The following is a 17,431-nucleotide window of genomic DNA, read 5'->3' on the forward strand; positions in this document are numbered from 1 at the left end:
CCAAGTGTTTCCTTCAGAGACTTCTGATTAAAAAGAAAGCTGCTGAAAAGCCCATAGCAACCCTATTCTTAACACATTGTTTTTGAGGGTTGATTCTAATTAAATAGGAGCCAATAGATGTTTTGTTTAAGCTGAACCCTGGCAGTACTGCTGGTGATATTAGTGCGGTACTTTAGCCACCGATTTACACAGATTTCCTATGGTCCCCAGTGTGAATGAAGATGTAATATATTTGATCAATATTGGGATATAAATATATACAGTTCAGGAATTGCAAACATTACTGAGCATTTTCAGTTTTCTTTTTTTCCCCCAAAATGTTAAAATCCATACTAAGTACAGTGTAATTTAGCTAAAACTATATATTACCTTATAAATACAAATTACATTCCCACTGTGCAGTATATGCCTCGTAGCTCCTGTTTAAAACTAAAGAACCGAACACTAAACGTGCCTTCCCTGATCAGTAATATTTGACCTAAGGGAAAACCTGTGTAATATTTTTTTTGGGCTGAACCATCGCTTTGAACTCCACCCTAGCTGCTTGCCTTTTCCTAAGTGGTCCTGTGTGTGCATGCGCTGTTACTGTAAATGAACACTGCTCCCCCATTCTCTCATTGCTGGAATTTCTTGTGCGTGTGTAAAAACATGGCCTCTCTGTTATTTGTGTCCATTCGCAGCCGTGATTAGTGCTCACCCCATCCATTCCCTTGATAACCATCACCACCATTATCACCTGGGCAGCCTGGCCTCGCCGAGCCGCAGCTATCTGCACCCCCCAAGCAGCTCGCGGGCCCTCAGCACCCCCATCTCTCATCTAGACAGGGCCGAGTCCTCAGGTGAGCCATCTACAGCCCTAGAGCTCTGGAGCCCAGCAGAAACCTGCAGCGCGCCCCGGATACAGACGCACACATTCCTGCAGAGCATCCTTACTCTCTTCTATTCAGTCTCTCACACGTCAGGGTTTTAGAAGAAATGGGAGGGACTTGCAGAAGGCTGGTGTATACTTCTGCCCCTGCTAAGACTTGCATATACAGGCAAATGTGCTAGGCTTCACGGTCCAGAGCAGTGATGCTGTATTTTTAAACACTATTTAACTATTGGACTTTTTAACTCAGTCAGCGCATCTACCCAATAACCAATCAGTGCTCAGCAGTCATAATGCTAATATCCTGTAGCCCTTCTTTTTTTCTTCTTTTTCTGTCAGAAAATGAAAATATTGTGGTTTATTTTCCTAACTTTACAGTATTTTCAGGGTCAAATAATTCCTGTGAAAAGACCCTTTCATTGAGAATATTCTACAGTTACATTTGTGTTATTCTCAAAAGCAGGTGCTTGTTTTCAGAGTGTGGTGTTAGCCTTTAGCTGAGAACCACCTACATTCGCAGGAAGCAGCCATTTGATTTATTTGGAAAATAAACAACTACATTTCACAGTGCCACTTCTAGAAGGAGCCTTGAACTTCAGTACGTTTTAAACACACAGACTTACCTTGCTCCAAATGAAAAGTGTGTTAATTAGCGCCACATGCTAAAGCTATTAGCATCATCTGAGGCTGAGCATGTTTTGGTTGTATTTCACTAATTGTTAGTGGCTAGGGCTCAGATGAAACTCTTTTTGTCTTGTGATAGAGAGAGAACAGTCTGAATATTCACTCTAGAGCTGATAGATAAATGAATTTTTATTGATTTATTTTCAATCCGTTGCTCCTAGTGCTATCTTCCTTCCTCAGCATTTTCACTTCTTTCCTCTCAGCCTGTTAATCACAGCTAATTGATATCATTGTAGTCACATTGTAGTCAGTTACCAAACAGAATGCCATTCTCACACGCGGGAGCCTTTGGTTTCAGGTCCTGAATCCATGCCTTTCCCTGCAGATGTGTGTGTGTGTGTATGTATTGACCTCGGTATGTGTGTGTGATTTTCCAGAGTCAGTGAGAAACACTCCCAGCACTGACCTGCTCCCGGCCTCAGCCCAACAGTCCTGCGCCACTGACCACTCGGAGACAGATGTCAGCTACCACAGCTCAGCAGCTGAGGAGGAGTCCGGCTACAATCCACCAACCGCTCATGTGCGACCCACACACCCGCTCAAGAGCTTTGCCGTTCCAGCCGTCCCTCCACACGCGGCCCAGTACGAGGGGGTTGCACTGCCCAGCACCCCACTGCTCTCCCAGACAGGTAGTGACCCTCATCCCAACTCAGACAACAGCATTCAGCCATTTTCTCCAGTGGTTTTGTTGATTTTTCGTGTAAAAACAAGCACACGAGACATGAATCTCAGTAAAATAACACTTTTATTCCAATTATAGAGCATAATTACAATCTAATTTGTTTAAAAATAACGTGTGTTAACTTTTGCATGTGCAGTATTTTGCCAATGAATAAAATCTTAAAACATAGCACAATAAATAGTAGGTTTCCTTTAAAGTGTGCAGGAGTGTTGTTTTCATGTGATCGGAGCAGGGTGATTAATTGAGAACGGCCGGGGTATGTTTTCAGGTCCCCACTCAGTCAAGACGGCCTCCATCGGGACGCTGGGCAGGACGAGGACACCGATGCCCGTCATAGTGCCCAACGCACCGGACGTGTCAGAAACCAGCAAAATACACGAAGACACTGAAGGCGTGAGTACCACTTCCAGCCTGTTTTATATCAGCTCAGTAAAGCCTCACATCACTCTTTTCATCAGAGGAATACTCCAGCTTTTATCTGCCTGATGCGTCCGTGTTGCTTTGGTCTGTAACTCCAGACCAGACCTGCAGAATCTGCATTGACACGAGGCCCATTTACAGTGGGACCCAACAGTTACCTTCTAGAAAAGGCAGACAGATGAAGCTGAAGTGTTTCCATGTGGCACACAGCTCTTATTCAAATGTTGCTCTCATCCAGCTTTGAAATTCATACATTCATTAGTGAAAATACTCTGCATTTCCAATGTGATTTTAATCCGGTTTATTTTCCCTCTCTCAAATCTCTTTGCTCTCCTTTTTAACTCCAACATTTCTTGGCTGCTGTTTGAATGCGTCGTTGCATGCTTTTAATTCATTTTCTGCATTGTTACTTTTTATTTCACCCTGCATCGGTGATAAAACACATGGCATGTTTTCATGGACTCCTGACTGTGATTGTTTCGTTTCCCTCTGGGAACGCTGCTTCCGCTCTGCAGTATCTCTGACTGTCTCTTCCGTAACTTACCCCAAAGCTCCAACCATTCCTAAGCCTTATTCATAAACCCAGCCCCTAGCCCTTACTCGCCTCCTCCTCTCCCCTCATCCCAAGGCTGTCTTCTGACCCCCACCCCACCCCACCCGACCCCACCCCTGCAGTAACCCTCTTCCTCTTCCTCAGAAGTACGAGACGGACGAGCTGTCGGAGGAAATGGCTCACCTGGAGGGTTTAATGAAGGACCTGAATGCTATCACAACAGCCTGAGCACAACACACCCACACTCTTTCTCACACACACACACACACACACACACAGTTCTAAACGTGACCCCAGCAGGGTGGACAACTCTCCAGTCCTACATAACATTGAGAGAGAAAGAGAAAAGACAAAGAAACTCATGACGTTTGGCTTGCCTTGCTAATTCTCAGGAAGGAAATGGCCATCCTTTAAAGGAGTGAAGATTTCTCTGTGGACAGCGATCCCTTCGACCAGGAGATTCTTCTCTCACCAGTAATGTCCAGTTACCTTCGTTTTCTCCTTTTTCTCGCTACGGAGACCGCTTCAAAAGACACCGTTTTGTTATCCTACGAAAAAAGGAGGACTACCGTACGCTGGTGTTCGTGTTGGTGCTCATTAGGCACAATTACAGTGTTTCATTTGTGTCTTTCCTTTGTGCGTTTTTGTATCTATATATAAATATATATATTGCCCCGCCCCCCCTCCTCGTTCCAGTGAGGTGAACCGAACCCTAGACATTGTTCTTTTATTTCTATAACTCATTTTTGTATTAAGCATTTTGATTGAATGACGTCGTTCCCATTTTTGTATGTCATATATTGTGCCATTTTATTGTTTTCTAAATATTTTTTGTATTATTTTATATACATATACACTTTTAGATATGTATATAAGTTCAAAACTGCCTCATTATTCATTGTTTTCTCTTTTTTTTTTTTTGTTTGGGAGTGCACAAGCCTTCCATGCTGCGCTCGTTCCTCTCTGGGAGAGTCCGTGCTCCGTTTTCTGAGACAGATTAATAGGAGATTTTATTGTGACATTGTGTTGCCCTTGGTACGAAACTGATTTTTTGTGTTCTTTGCAAACGGGAGGTCCTTATCTATTGCCTTATATTTCTGTCTGCTCCGACACTCATCGTGCTGTTTGATTACGGAGGGAAAGGCCTATACGGCTCAGCACTGTGGAGTAACGCTGACTTATTCTCACTGAACTATGCCAGTCGGTCAGTTTACTGCTCCTGGGTTTTCCTCGTGCTACGTTTAAATTAAAGTCAGGTTGGACTTTAGGTTTTTCCTATAATTTTCCCAAAAACCTGCGGATCTGTTACATAGGAATATGCAGTAGACACTTCACAAACCGGAATCGTCTCATCATCCGCCGTTGGGCTCCAGTTCAATGCACAAGTGCTTTAGTGTCCTGCTCTAAATCCGAATGTGTAAACAACGAGAATTTTACCGTTTTGCTGTGTGTGTGTGTGTGTTCAGCCACATCCACTACACTTTAAAGTGTAAAGTGCAAATAATGCTGACCTTTCAACCAGGACTCCCTGAGGTCATGTTCTCTCCCCCCTCCTCTTCTTATTCTTGTAACATAGTTTTTTATATATATGAAGAATTATCTTATTCTGTATGGAATCTCAATGTGAAAGGAAAAAAAAACAGCCATTGCCTGCTGGACATCATTTCCCTTCTGCCCTTTGTACCCAAAGACAAAAGATCACTGCAATCATAATTGTTTGCTCTAATTTCTACGCTCTGCTCTCATCTTCTGCATCCTTTTTGAATGTCAGTACGATGGTAAGAAATGAGGGGATTATTGTATGAACACGGTCCAGTGAGAGGATTACATTTTTTGGGATAAACTAATACAACTGTAGACAGTAAACCTAAACTTTTATTGCACTTTTTCAACAACTTCGGGGAAGAAAAAACAAACAGAAAAAACAACAAAAAAAACATTTCTTACATTTCCTGTGTTTTTAATCTAAAGCTCTATTTGTGTAACGTAGTGTCATAGCTTAGCGGTAGGCAGCTGGTCTTGTTCATTTGTTCATCTTGTTTTTTTTGCCTCTGAGACGGTATTTGAGCGACAGGTTTTACAGTGTTTGCAGATGAGGAATTCTATTGTTGCTTATTTCTGTACAAAGATTTTTGCTGTCTGTAGAATACTCTGTGGCTTTTTAAAAAAAACAAATTTAAAAAAAAAAAAAAAAGTCTTGGGTGATTTTGTATTTTCTACGTTATTTGCTACAGTGATTACGCATGGGGGTGTGGCTTTGTTGGTTGTAAATACAAAATGCAAGAATCTGTTTTTGTTTGTTTTGTTTTGGGTGTTGGGGGTGGGGGTGGGGGTTTTAAAAGTTAAAAGCCTTGTCTACGCTGCTCTGCTGTGTGACCATTCCCTCCAGACACACTGTGGATTCAGGGCATCTTTAACATGAATTTAATCACAGTGAGGTCTGAGGAGATGCATTCAGTCAGATCAGATCCAGGGCAGAGATCAAAGCAGTCTCTCTGTGCACTGTGTCATTTTAGAGAGTAGAATAGAGCCTACGTTTTAATGCTCTTTCCCTGTAAGTGATTGCTTTTCTGTAAGAAATGTTCAAACCCCATTTCCAAAGATGTGCAAAACACTTAAACACAACTGGACTTTAACTCCTTTAAAGGAACATTTACACTGTTTGTACCGTTAATGAACAATAACATACCTCTACTGTACTTTTTTCCCAACAGTGATATTAAAAGATTCAGTACGACTTTAGAATAGGACTACGTTTATAAAGGTTTATAAATGGTTTAACATTTGTAATAGTTTTTAACAATCAGTAATAACACATAGGAAGTCTAACCGGCCTGTTATTTGCTCAATAGTGAACCCACATTCATCTCCACTGTTAAACCTCAGAGCTTGCCGTATACTGACCTCACCACCACAGCTCTGTCAGCTCCAGCACATATTTGTTGATACATTTAACCAACGTTAAAGACATTGAAGATTTTAGACATTAATAAAAATGTGGTGTGTACCTTAACATGTGACATGAGTAATTCACATTCTCAGGGCTTAGTTTATTCTTTTACCATCACACTTCCCAAGACTTCATGTGTTAATATGATTATTAATGACTTGTTAGGTGTTTACAACCTAATTAATAACCATATAATAAAACTGTTTATAAACCTTTATAAGTGTAGGCTTATTCCACAGTGGTACCAAAAATTCAGGGAATGAGGAGAAATCTTTATACACACTATATATGACAAAGCTGATCTTCAGACCCTCAGGTGGCATGGCATTTTAAAAACAATTCTACAGTATATTACTACTGTCGCGCAAAGCAGAAACTATACAAACAGGGTCCAGGGTCTGAGCTCCTTTTAACGTGGAAATCTTTTCTTTTTGGAAATCTTGTATGAAGTATCCTCTGGGCTGAAGCCAGCATCTAAGATGGTATTGGGGGGCATTTGTGTACTCAGCACAGGTGACTTGCACATCTGTGTAGGCACCGTTAAAGCTAAATGATATACACAGGGTTTGGAGCAATGTGCTGCTGCCAAGATTGTCATTTTTAAAGGACGAAGTGCTTATTTTAGAAAGACAATTATGATACACATTCTGCATGGATGAGAACACCACTGCACTGTAGAGAAAAAGAGGTGTTAAACTAAGTCCAAGCCATTACATTATTATTATTATTATTTATTTTTTGCCGTGAAGTGTTGTAGTTAAAGAACAGGAAAAATATCTCAACTCAGTTCCCAGAAGAAGAGATGATGAACACAGAAGGTAAACATGCCACTCTCCCGATGTTTGGAACCATCAAATTAAAAATGCAAATATTTTTAGAAGAAAAATAATTATATTGTATATAAGGTTTATATGTAGAGAGAGAGTAATGAATGTTGTCCACATCGTTTAGAAATACGAAGGCTGGAGGCAGAGCTTTCTCAGACTCCACTGGAAAAACTGACAAACATCTCAAACATCTGTTTTTCCGGTTTATCCATGATTTTTAATGTTTTATAAAATGAGTTATTGTAGATCAGGGCACTCAGGACACAGCAGAAACTGGCACCAATAATTGGCCACATGTTCATTCAAGCTTTATTAATTGGAAATGTCTACATTCTGGGAGTTCTGAAGTTCATTCCAACGGTTGGCTGCGTGACCTGCAGACTGGGCAGGCTGTTGAAGTCCTGTAAAACAAACGATCGTGTTGTTTCCCCTTTGTAATTGTAAAAACTGCAGCTCATTCCTGAACAAATATGGAAAAATTCAAAGTGGAAAAACCAACTCAGCACGAAAACAGGGAGCCCTCAGATGAGAATCAAGATATGGTAATATACAAGAAGAGAATGAACTCTGCTTGAGTTAATCAATCAGTGAGACTTCTGAGTTTGTTCACATTGTTCTGTTCAGTTCTATTTGTTTTCAAACTTTAAAGCAGTCCATCAGCTTTAAAAGCACTGTCCTAATGGATCTACAACTGTGTAGTAACTGTAATAACTCACCAGCATCTTCAACATTTCTTTAGTGTCAGGGTCTACCTCAATGACCTCCTGATCCAGAGCAGAGACCTGACAAAAACAGCACTCATTTAAAATCATACCTGTGGTTTCAGCAGATGTTTCTACAGCTACACGACTGCAGAGGGATGGTAAGCATTCCCAAGAAATCATTATCAAAACATGGCTCCATATAGAAACTAAATACTGATATTTAACGTCTTTGTGACCAGCGTCAACACACGCAAATATATTGTGGCTCGTTTAAAGATAGTAACGAAACGTCACATAAATCTGACTGGAACACAACAAAACATGATCTGTTTTTGTGAAAAGGTCGGAGCAAACTGTTCTTCTTAAACGTTCATTTTAAAAACTATTTTTATTATTATGTGTATGTGATTTTGAACAGTGACTATCACTGAGGCCTAATCGATACTAAATCTGGGTTCCAAAAGCTGTAAGCCAAGAAAGCTATGAAGTATCTTATCTTTTATTATAATTTATGTTAATTACATTTTAAATAATTAAAAATCTTCAAATATATATCAGAACACACAATATACACATTCAGTGTTCCAATTACTAAAAGCTAAAATCCTCAGACTGTAGCTGCGTTTCTAGGCTAAAACTGATGAATCCGTTTGATTGGCCCAGCTTCTGAGGAATTTTGAAAATATTGCCTAGCGTTTGGAATGTAGCTTACATATTTTTTTACAGGAAAAACCGGCAGTTCAAACAGGTACCAACTGACCTCTGGGACGTAGTTGTCTCTCCTCTCCCTTTCCTCCTCCTGGAGCTTGATGGAGATGCCCCTGACTGGACCCCTCTGGATTCTCTTCATCAGATGCGTCACATACCTGTGCAGAGGAGTGTTTACTTCATGCATGTTGCTGACACATGGAAACAACCGGTCCAGGTCTAGGCATTTGTCTCAATGGAACTGATGCAAACACATATGACATACTTCCTAACACACTGCCACCTTAAACTTTACAATGCATTCAAGGCAGTGGAACACAAAACAGACCCAAAGACAAATGTATTTAATATTCAGAAGCAACAGTGTCCTCTCTTCCCCCTGAATGTTTTCCGGTGTCGGCTGATTCGGCTGTGGCCTGTGCTCTCACCCTGCGATCTTGTTGCGCAGAGGTTTGCTGGGGATGATGGCGATTTCTTCACAGACTCTCTTGTTGATGTGGAAGTCGCTGCCCAGGCGGGTGTAGTATTTCTCTATGATCACCCGAGCCGCCTTCTTCACTGTTTTGGTTCTTACACGCCCCTAAATAATAACAATAATAATAAAAATAACAGCTGAATTAAATGTAATGATTATAGGGAGTAGAATGGCGTTAGTCTAATTCTACACTTACAACATCTATAAATAATTAGTTTGTGTGTTTTAGCATTAAAACTACATCTGGGAAACAAAAAAAATACAAATAAAACTGGAAATTTCAGTTCAAACACTAGTTTTTCACGAGTCTGAGTTTGACGGGCTTTCTGCTCTTTTGACGGTGCTCTGTATGTTATGTTTTAATGGCTTATGTAAACAGAAGAGCTGGATTTTCCACGGAGCAGGATGCGAGTTAACCAGATAACTTGATCCCGGATTTGAGGACAGTCTTTTGGGACTAGCCTTCGTCTGTACTCATCAATACTCCTGCCTTAACCTTAGGCTCCGGCTAAAAACAAACTCCGCTTTGTGAATTTGATTTGAGCAGATTCGCTGCGGGTCGGATCCCGTCTCCAGATTAAAATACACACGATACACGCGCCTTCCTCCAAACTACTGAGCGAAAACACTCCGTAGAGCCGCGAGGGGCCGAGGCGGTGAGCTGTGGTCGCGGTGGCTGCGGGGAGAGAGGGGGATTATTGCGGATTGGAGTCGGTTACTGCTTCACTGTAAACAACCCACCATCTTGGTTCAGAGCTCGCAAAAGGACCTGTTTGAGACCACGCGGGGGGGAAATATTATGGCAGCCACAAAATAAAAGTCCCGGTTGTATTGCTGTGAAAAAGCGCTAATCAGCAACACGTATTTAAAATTAAATAAATAAAAAATAACGCTTTTGTGGTACACAAAAAATGTAAAATAATGTTTTAAGGTTGATGTAGCACCGAAAAATCTAAAGGTGCTCTGAAGAACCACACAGTAGTTCTGTATCATTTTAACACACAATGCTTTTTGGAGATTTCACACAGCTCTTATTTATAGAGTTGTATTTTAAAAATATATTTAGAACATTGCAAGCCACTGTTTACTGTGTATTTCCTGATGAACATCAGAATGCTCTAAAACTGTATAAATGCTTAGCATATCTTTCTCTAGTATAAAATAAGACATTTTGGGAATAAAACGATTAAGTCACAATATTAATTATGGCTAATACACATTCAAATTGCAGTCACACTTAGGACATACGTTTGAATAAAGGTGCACTAAGCAGTTTCTCAGGAGTGCTTGTTTGCCAGTGTAATTCATCTACCTGCCACCAGAGGGTGCACATCCTGAATCCTAGACCAGTGGGCATTAATGCATTAGTCAATGTGATTAAGAACCAGCAGAAACAGGCGCTCTCCCAGAAAACAACGTTGTCTAATTTCTTACAACGTTGTCAAAAAGTGGAACTGATTATGTTGTCTGAACAACCTGGTCACTAAGTAATTATTTAATAACGTTGCTCTAAAATGACGGCCGCTTAGAGAAAATCCAGAGTTCCCTACTGACATAATTTTATTTATTTTTAAAATTATTACTAATCTGCTTTTGCAGATTGCATTACGTTTTCAGTGTAATTAACAAACACTGCTTGTGTGTGTGGGGTGGCGTATTTTTATGTTTGTTCGGGCCAGATGTCCTCACATGGATAACTGTTTCTCACATTTAATTGTACTGTCAGGACACTTTATAGGTTGTCAGAACTTTTTTACATAAGGGTAATTTTATGTGGAAAAAATAGGAGTAAACGGGTTGGTTACCGAAGTTAAGCGTACGTAGCGTTATTTAGCGACAGTAACCATTATTTCCATGGAGGTACTGAGAAGTACATTTTTACCAACATTAGTATGTGTGTGTGTGCTTTAGACGCGGCGTATAGAATTTCTGGGTGCCCTTGCGCATGCGCTCGTCAGGGAGCTGATTGTTGGGGGTCGAAGGTTTTTTTTTTTTTTAACGGAGCCGTCGATCGATGCACGGACTTTCACAAACTTTGTAAGTACGCAAATAACTTCTTTCAAAATATTCGACATTGAATACAATTAATCCAATGTATTTAATGAATATTTTGATTATTAAATGTGTTATAATCATGGTTAAACTTTAGTTGTTAAACCTTAGTTGAGCTCTCGCCCCTCGCTGCAGTTGTATGCTTAGCTGAACGCACATGTGTGCTTTACACCTTTATTTGCCACACAGAACATGGGTATTTCTTTTTTTTAATTCATCCGAGAACTTACATTTACGTTTCTGCATAGCTGCTCGAGATGAGGGTAGGTACATGAGCTTTGCCTGCCGTAAACAAGGACTACTGACGTGCAGACTGACCAATTAAACGTTTACAGAGAAGGTTATCGACCAATAACGGTAGCTCTACAATCAGATCGTCCAATCCGAAGATTTTAGACTACTTCACCACGCCCCCTTCTCACTCAAGCGAACCAATCGGAGTAGGGGAGGGCGGGACTAGTTTGTGAACGAAACGCTTCTCGAAGTTCTATGTAAGCTCTAGAAAAACAAAATGCCGGACGTTTGTTAAACTCCGCTCGGACATTTTTTAAGTCTAAAAAAAAGAGGACATGTCCGGGTAAAAGAGGACGTCTGGTCACCCTAAGCTACATTATCTAATGGTAACATTAGCAACCAGTTTAAAATATTTCTGTTCCTCTTTAAATGCTACACCAGTTGTTTTCTGGTAAAAGAAGACCAAAAATTAACTGCTTCACCATCCAATATAGAAGAGAAAAATAAGAGTAAGATGCTTGCTGACATGAATGAACATCTAGTCTGGCAATGTTACACAATTTTGTTTTCGAATTGAACATAAACTTACCTTAATGTGTTTCCATATGTTAGTCGTGTTAAAGAAGATGTAAATAATAAGCCTTTTAACTGAATCTGTATTGTGTTGTGATTTGGAGTTATGTATTAAAATTAACATACGATATTTATTCTTTATAGCGCTACGTTCCTGAACATTTTTACTTCTGGTTCTTTGGTACAGTAAGTACAATGTTTGTTAGCATGGACATGGGCACATGCACACTACTATATACTATGTATTATATACTATATAATACACACTATATATATATATATAAACCTGATACAGTGTGATAGCTTTATCATAAAAAAAAAACACTTGTCAACACTAGGCATGCAGCAATACACATTACTCGTTTCACACTGTAATATACAATGAGAAGTGATGTTTATTGTACTATGATCATTTATTTATTACCAGTATTGAAAAAAGTGCAAATGCAGCACTACGTGGTTTTCTCAGTCACAAAATGCAGTTGTTCCAATGACACTGAAGATGCACTTGGTGATATTATCTAATTAGTACAGATTAAAGGTAAATATGATGAAGATAAAGTAGTTATTGTAGCAGTGTTGTAGACTGTCTTTTTGTGACTTAAAGCCATCGTCTGCACAGCTCTGTGTAAACATCAAGACCAAGACGCCACACTTAGAAGTTGAGACAATTTCTTTATTTTACATAAAAAAGGGTGCAAACTTGAGTTTCCCTTTAAGAGTGGAGGGAATAAAAATTTAATTTGAAAGGTTAAGTGTGGTACTTCATGACTCCTCAGGAAAAATAGGCATTTAAGATTAAGACCTTTATCTTTCTGCAACTTAAAACAAAATAGTTTAATATTGGAGAAACAAAAGATGGGTCCCTCATAATTGAAGCCCTTGTCTAAGTGAAACCATTCAAATACGTTAACATTCATAATTCAACACAAAGTTTTGATACAATTTTCAGTTCAATGCTTTTGCAGCATCTTTGAAAACATGGCCAGAACCAGAAAGGAAATGACGTGTCGGGACTGTACAATTCAATCTTCCATTTTGTTTTTTTTGTTTATTTTTTTGAGTTTTTTTGTTTGTTTTTTTAATAGAAACAAAGTTCTGTTTGTGTCACAGAATCCTGTTAAAAACACTGAGAGGAAACAAAGTGGTGATAAAATGTCGACAACTAAAAAGTATTGCAGCGCTGTCCAATCCAAACACCTGTCAATATAAAGTTCATTAAAGAATGTGCCACTGAAGCAGACCTATGAATCTGTTCACATTAAATTATCTTTGTTCAACAGATTTACACATAGATTTAACCGTGTTAGAGACAAAAAGGATAGTTCCAGAGGAAAAACAAAAAACAAAAATAAAAAAGGCTTTGATGCACAAAGGCAATCAAATGACAGTGTACAGTAAATTAGAAATATGTTCTGGAAATTACTTGCAGGACTAAAGCTGATCTTAAAAGATGTCAAAACTTAAGCAGCTCTTGATAGACGGTATAACAGCTTTGAACAGAAAGTGTAGAAATCTCATGCCCAGAGTGTACATCAAATAGTCCCACATACAAATATTTACCATTGCTTTCTTATCCATAAGCCATGCACGTTAATAAACTGCAGAAACACCGACCTTCCACCCAACGTTGGTGCCGAGTGTGTATCTAAATCTGCCAGTTTCAGAATTAAGACGAACCCACTTCAGTAGTAATACTAAAGCAGTTGTTGAAAGCTGTGGAATGCAGGTGGATTCTTGCTGACTTTAAAGAACGCAATAGCATTAAAGGACGGGACAATAATGAGCTTATTCCAATGAAACGCATTCCATTTCCTACCCTATATTCGTAAAGACTGAAGGGTATTAAAGCATGGGTTACTACTGGGAAACGTGGAAGAAATTCAAGGATGTAAGACGTGGTGGTGATTTGAAAGAGTCATTAGTTTGCACTGATGATGGAGCTAGTAGTCATTATGATGGACCCAGGCGAGAGCCCATTAAAAAGTAACAGGTTCTGCAAAGCTCAATAGTGATTCATATACAGAGCGCCTGTGATTTCAGTGTCTAAAGTAGCATTTCATACAGAGAGCAGATGTCTAACTCACCAGCAGATGGCATCCTAAACTTCTTTACCCAAACCTGCAACCATTAAAAGGTTTCCAATATTACCTGGAAATCAAGGTCACAATTTACTACACGGGCTTGATCTAGAACTTTTGTCTCCTACCCCAAACCCCAGCTAACAGAACACTGACCTTGGATCAGGGCAGAGGGCTACTCCAAAACATCCACAAGACCAACGACAATCTGCAACGGAGTCCTGTTACCGTTCTTCATTTCTGACACTGCATGATCCTGGTGAAAGCCAACGGAAGCGCATGGGACAAGAAGTGTGAGGATACACATCTTTTCACACAAGTCGTTCTCCCTTAAGCAAGCACACAGACACACCTGACAGCAGCAAGCATCACATGTCCAAAAATATTAAATCCTCACCAAGCACTCGTGTGGAGGCACATAATATTATGCAATACAAGACAAGAAAGTTACAAAAAAAAAAAAATAAATAAATAAAAAAAAAACCCACTGAAAGAAGCCGCTCCCTATAAACTAATGGCAGAACTTCTGCAAATGGAGATTCAACGGAGTAAAGCAGTATTCAAGTACTTCTCACAAAATAATTTAGAACCAAAGTGACTCAGGTCACACTGGATGAGCATAAGATAAATCTCTATATAACCTAAGCCTCTGAAATATTGCTCACAATGCACAGTAATGTTAAATACACACTGATTACACGGTAAGTCAGCCACCCTCCCTCTACACACACCCCAAACCCTAGGACACATCTGCACTTTTGATGTCATCCAGGTTTTGATGGAAATTGCACACAAACATTTAGTTCAACCTTGAATATGAAAGATGATGAACGCTTTAAGAAAAGGATAGGACCTATATGTGAGTCATGAGGGACACCCAACACAAATTTATTAAAGTTGCCAAGTGAATGAAGGCGGGGGAAAAAAAAAAAAAAAAGATAAAATGCCCCTCAAGGATAAATGGTTTTTGTTTGTTTAGTTTTTTTTTTTTTTTCCCTTGTAAATCCAAGCCTTTTTTAATTCATCCAACGACTACAGTTCATACAGCTGTGACACAGTGGACACAGAAGTATCATCATTTAGATGTTCTCCACATTTTCTCAAATACTCCAAATTATAGGATGACCTCAGGACATCCAAAGCGAAACAGTAAGATACCGAACAGTACAAGCAATAGACAGTTTGGGTAAATGATGGGTGAAGGAAAGGGTAGTGCAGTCTAACTCAACCCAACATTTGTATGGCCAGGTCATTTAAAAAAAAAAAAAAAAAAAAAAAAAAAAAAAAAGAATAAAGTTATAGAATTTCTTTCACTTTACATTTACTATACATTAAAAATGACCACAAAAAAATGGAATTATGCTGTGGACAGGTGATCACGGAAGAAGAAGAAGAAAAAAAAAAGGCAAAGTTACCACTGAAATTATAAATTTCCATTCCTTCAAAGCCATTTTTCTGCAAAAATAAAAAAAAGCACTACAGTACTCTTAGCACAAAACTCTTTGGGGACATACTATTGAGCCCAAATCTACTCCCCAATTTCGAATGCAATTCATGGGCTCTGAGGACTGCCTCATCCTATATCCAAGAGATCAAGGGCTGTCCTACTGTAGAGCCTTTAATGACTGGTACATGACTCAAGAGCATTTACAAATGGAGAACAGACTGGATGTGAATACAGGCAGTCGCTTTTACAGTAGTCGCTAAATATTGACCTGAACTCAATTTAGTGTCATACCCCAGGATAAGCTTAATCTGTGTGGGTCTGGCTGTTCAAATGCCCCATGCTGCGTTACTGGACCTAGACCACTAGTCTACCACATGAGAATAAAGGCAAGGGAGGAGTTCCGTAGTGTCTTTCTGCAGTGCACTTGGGCCCTGCTGTGTAGTGTAGTGTTAGTTAAGGCATTAAACTGAGACATTTTGCTGTGGCAGTTGGAGGCAAGGCTCCAGTTACTACCATCAGTCTGTGTATCCTCCAAAGTCCCTCCAAGACTTGTACTGCACATCGGAGTTCAGAGCGGCACACTGAAAACAGCCACGAGCCAAGAAACGTGTCCTAAACAACCATTACTACATGTTAACGAATGTTATTCAGAGCAAGTCCCCTATGAACCTGCTCCAGTCCCCGTTCAGACACTAAAAAGCACGTTCTGAAGGAGCACATGCTATAGGGACATGAAAATAAAAAACGTTAAGTCACCCACAGACTGAATGTCAAACAAACGGCCCTGGCACATTAAAACAGTTACTCTCCTCGGGAATCGTTTCTACTTTATATGGCATTATCATTATTATAATAATCATCATAAAGAAACACAAAAAACAACACATTCAAGCCAGGGGCTGGGTCCTGGAGATAAGATGACAACAAGGAAAGAAAGTTGTGAGAACGTGTTTTCTGATACGAAGAGAACCACAGAGCGCAAGAGGACCAATGGAAATTCAGCTCTGAAATCCCAGCTAATACAAAAAAGCCAGTTTCACGTTAAAGCGATACAATATCACAAGAAGAGAACGCAGCATGACTGGCTGGTTGGTCGTAGTGGGTGGAGTGCTTTAGAACAAGCAGCTTAAATACCATTCACTGGAACTGAGGAATGTGCTGAGGCTCACATTCGCACCGGGCCCTTGAAGCCTCCTCACTCCAGCTCTCTTTCCCTCTCTCACCACCTCAGAACAGAGCAAGGCCGCACACCGCCGCAAGGGTCAAAGGCCATGAAGACAAGGTCACCAAAACAGCTCGTTATCATTTTACACATGGCTGCTTGTTTGACTCATTTACACAGTCCACAAGGAAAAAGGCCCGTTAGCATCGTTAAGACAGTTAGCTTTTTTCCATTAAAAATGCTTATGCTAATTCCATTCAAGAGATACACAAGGGCGCTGCTATCAATATTCTAAGGCTTTGACCAGACAGTCAGGAGAGGCAAGAAAGCGGTGAGATGTGGAGAAGAGGAGCACAGGGAAGAGAAGGGCAGACTGGCTGCTAAAAAGCCTCGCTCTGGGTTGAGTGGTGGAAGAGATGTGTGGAAGAGCAGGAAGTGGAGAAGTGAACTCCAGCATGGATGAGGCATCTCTGACTGATGGAGGCTCCCTCCAAACCTCTCCAGTGCTGGTTCACTGAGGTCAACGGAATCATTTCATTCTCCACTGAAGAGGGATTGGGGAGAAAGAGAGAGTGAAAGAGAAAAAAAGCATAATAGCAAACGAAGGAGTGCAGCGCTGTTCCAGTGCTTTGAAATCCAAATGGGTGCGTATTATATCCCAACACAAGGAACCCCGTCCATGAGGCCTGGCATCCACATTTCCATTTCCCCCAAGAGGGACAATATGTGCATGTCTCTCATAGGTCAGTCCCTTTGAGGCTATTCATCTTGAGGGCATTCTGTTGTCTTCTTTTGAATAAAATTTCTTTATTAAACGCTCTTAAAACAACCAAAAGTGGGCAGGGTCGAGGGGCTGCTGGATCATTTGTGCCGCGAGGTGTTCTTCTTCCTCTTTCTCTTGAAGAAGCAACAGCACCTGAGGACAGAGGGAGAAGTTACCATGAGAATTGAACTAGCATCAAATTTAAGTAAGCATTAAGGCAGTTTAACCATGTTTTGCTGGCCCTAGGA

At 40.1% G+C, this 17,431-nt stretch overlaps 3 protein-coding genes across 10 annotated transcripts in view; 1 reads left to right on the plus strand and 2 right to left on the minus strand.

Moving 5' to 3' along the window:
• neo1a (neogenin 1a) overlaps window positions 1–5,597 on the plus strand; it is a 159,477-nt gene extending 153,880 nt beyond the window's left edge. For 2 of the 6 annotated variants that reach the window (XM_066647222.1, XM_066647227.1), the window contains 4 exons: window positions 681–839; window positions 1,930–2,181; window positions 2,503–2,627; window positions 3,352–5,596. In XM_066647222.1, the coding sequence (XP_066503319.1) occupies window positions 681–839; window positions 1,930–2,181; window positions 2,503–2,627; window positions 3,352–3,435 (620 nt within the window). In that variant the 3' untranslated portion in view covers window positions 3,436–5,596. Of the gene's footprint in view, window positions 1–680; window positions 840–1,929; window positions 2,182–2,502; window positions 2,628–3,169; window positions 3,285–3,351 lie in introns of those variants that run through there. The other 4 variants (XM_066647224.1, XM_066647225.1, XM_066647223.1 and 1 more) reach the window with 3 other exon arrangements.
• Window positions 5,598–6,915: 1,318 nt separating this feature from the next.
• rps17 (ribosomal protein S17) lies at window positions 6,916–9,679 on the minus strand. Its single transcript, XM_066647729.1, has 5 exons — window positions 9,613–9,679; window positions 8,825–8,976; window positions 8,449–8,554; window positions 7,701–7,766; window positions 6,916–7,385 (listed from the first exon to the last, which is right to left on the minus strand). Exons 1-5 carry the CDS (start codon window positions 9,613–9,615, stop codon window positions 7,311–7,313), a joined length of 402 nt encoding a protein of 133 aa, XP_066503826.1. The 5' UTR covers window positions 9,616–9,679; the 3' UTR covers window positions 6,916–7,310.
• Window positions 9,680–12,397: 2,718 nt separating this feature from the next.
• csnk1g1 (casein kinase 1, gamma 1) overlaps window positions 12,398–17,431 on the minus strand; it is a 38,357-nt gene continuing 33,323 nt past the window's right edge. For all 3 annotated transcript variants that reach the window (XM_066647125.1, XM_066647126.1, XM_066647124.1), the window contains one exon: window positions 12,398–17,336. In XM_066647125.1, coding sequence (XP_066503222.1) covers window positions 17,282–17,336 — 55 coding nt within the window. In that variant the 3' untranslated portion in view covers window positions 12,398–17,281. The remainder of the gene's footprint in view (window positions 17,337–17,431) is intronic.

Source organism: Hoplias malabaricus, chromosome 16, assembly GCF_029633855.1.
Source record: "Hoplias malabaricus isolate fHopMal1 chromosome 16, fHopMal1.hap1, whole genome shotgun sequence".
Classification (NCBI taxonomy): Eukaryota; Metazoa; Chordata; class Actinopteri; order Characiformes; family Erythrinidae; genus Hoplias; species Hoplias malabaricus.

Excerpts from the sequence above, each read along its gene's own strand:
- rps17 (XM_066647729.1), bottom strand. Across the intron at positions 8,555-8,824 it reads CTGCGCAACAAGATCGCAGG|GTATGTGACGCATCTGATGA; the intron begins GTGAGAGCACAG and ends TCCTCTGCACAG. Across the intron at positions 7,386-7,700 it reads AAGAAATGTTGAAGATGCTG|GACTTCAACAGCCTGCCCAG; the intron begins GTGAGTTATTAC and ends TTTGTTTTACAG.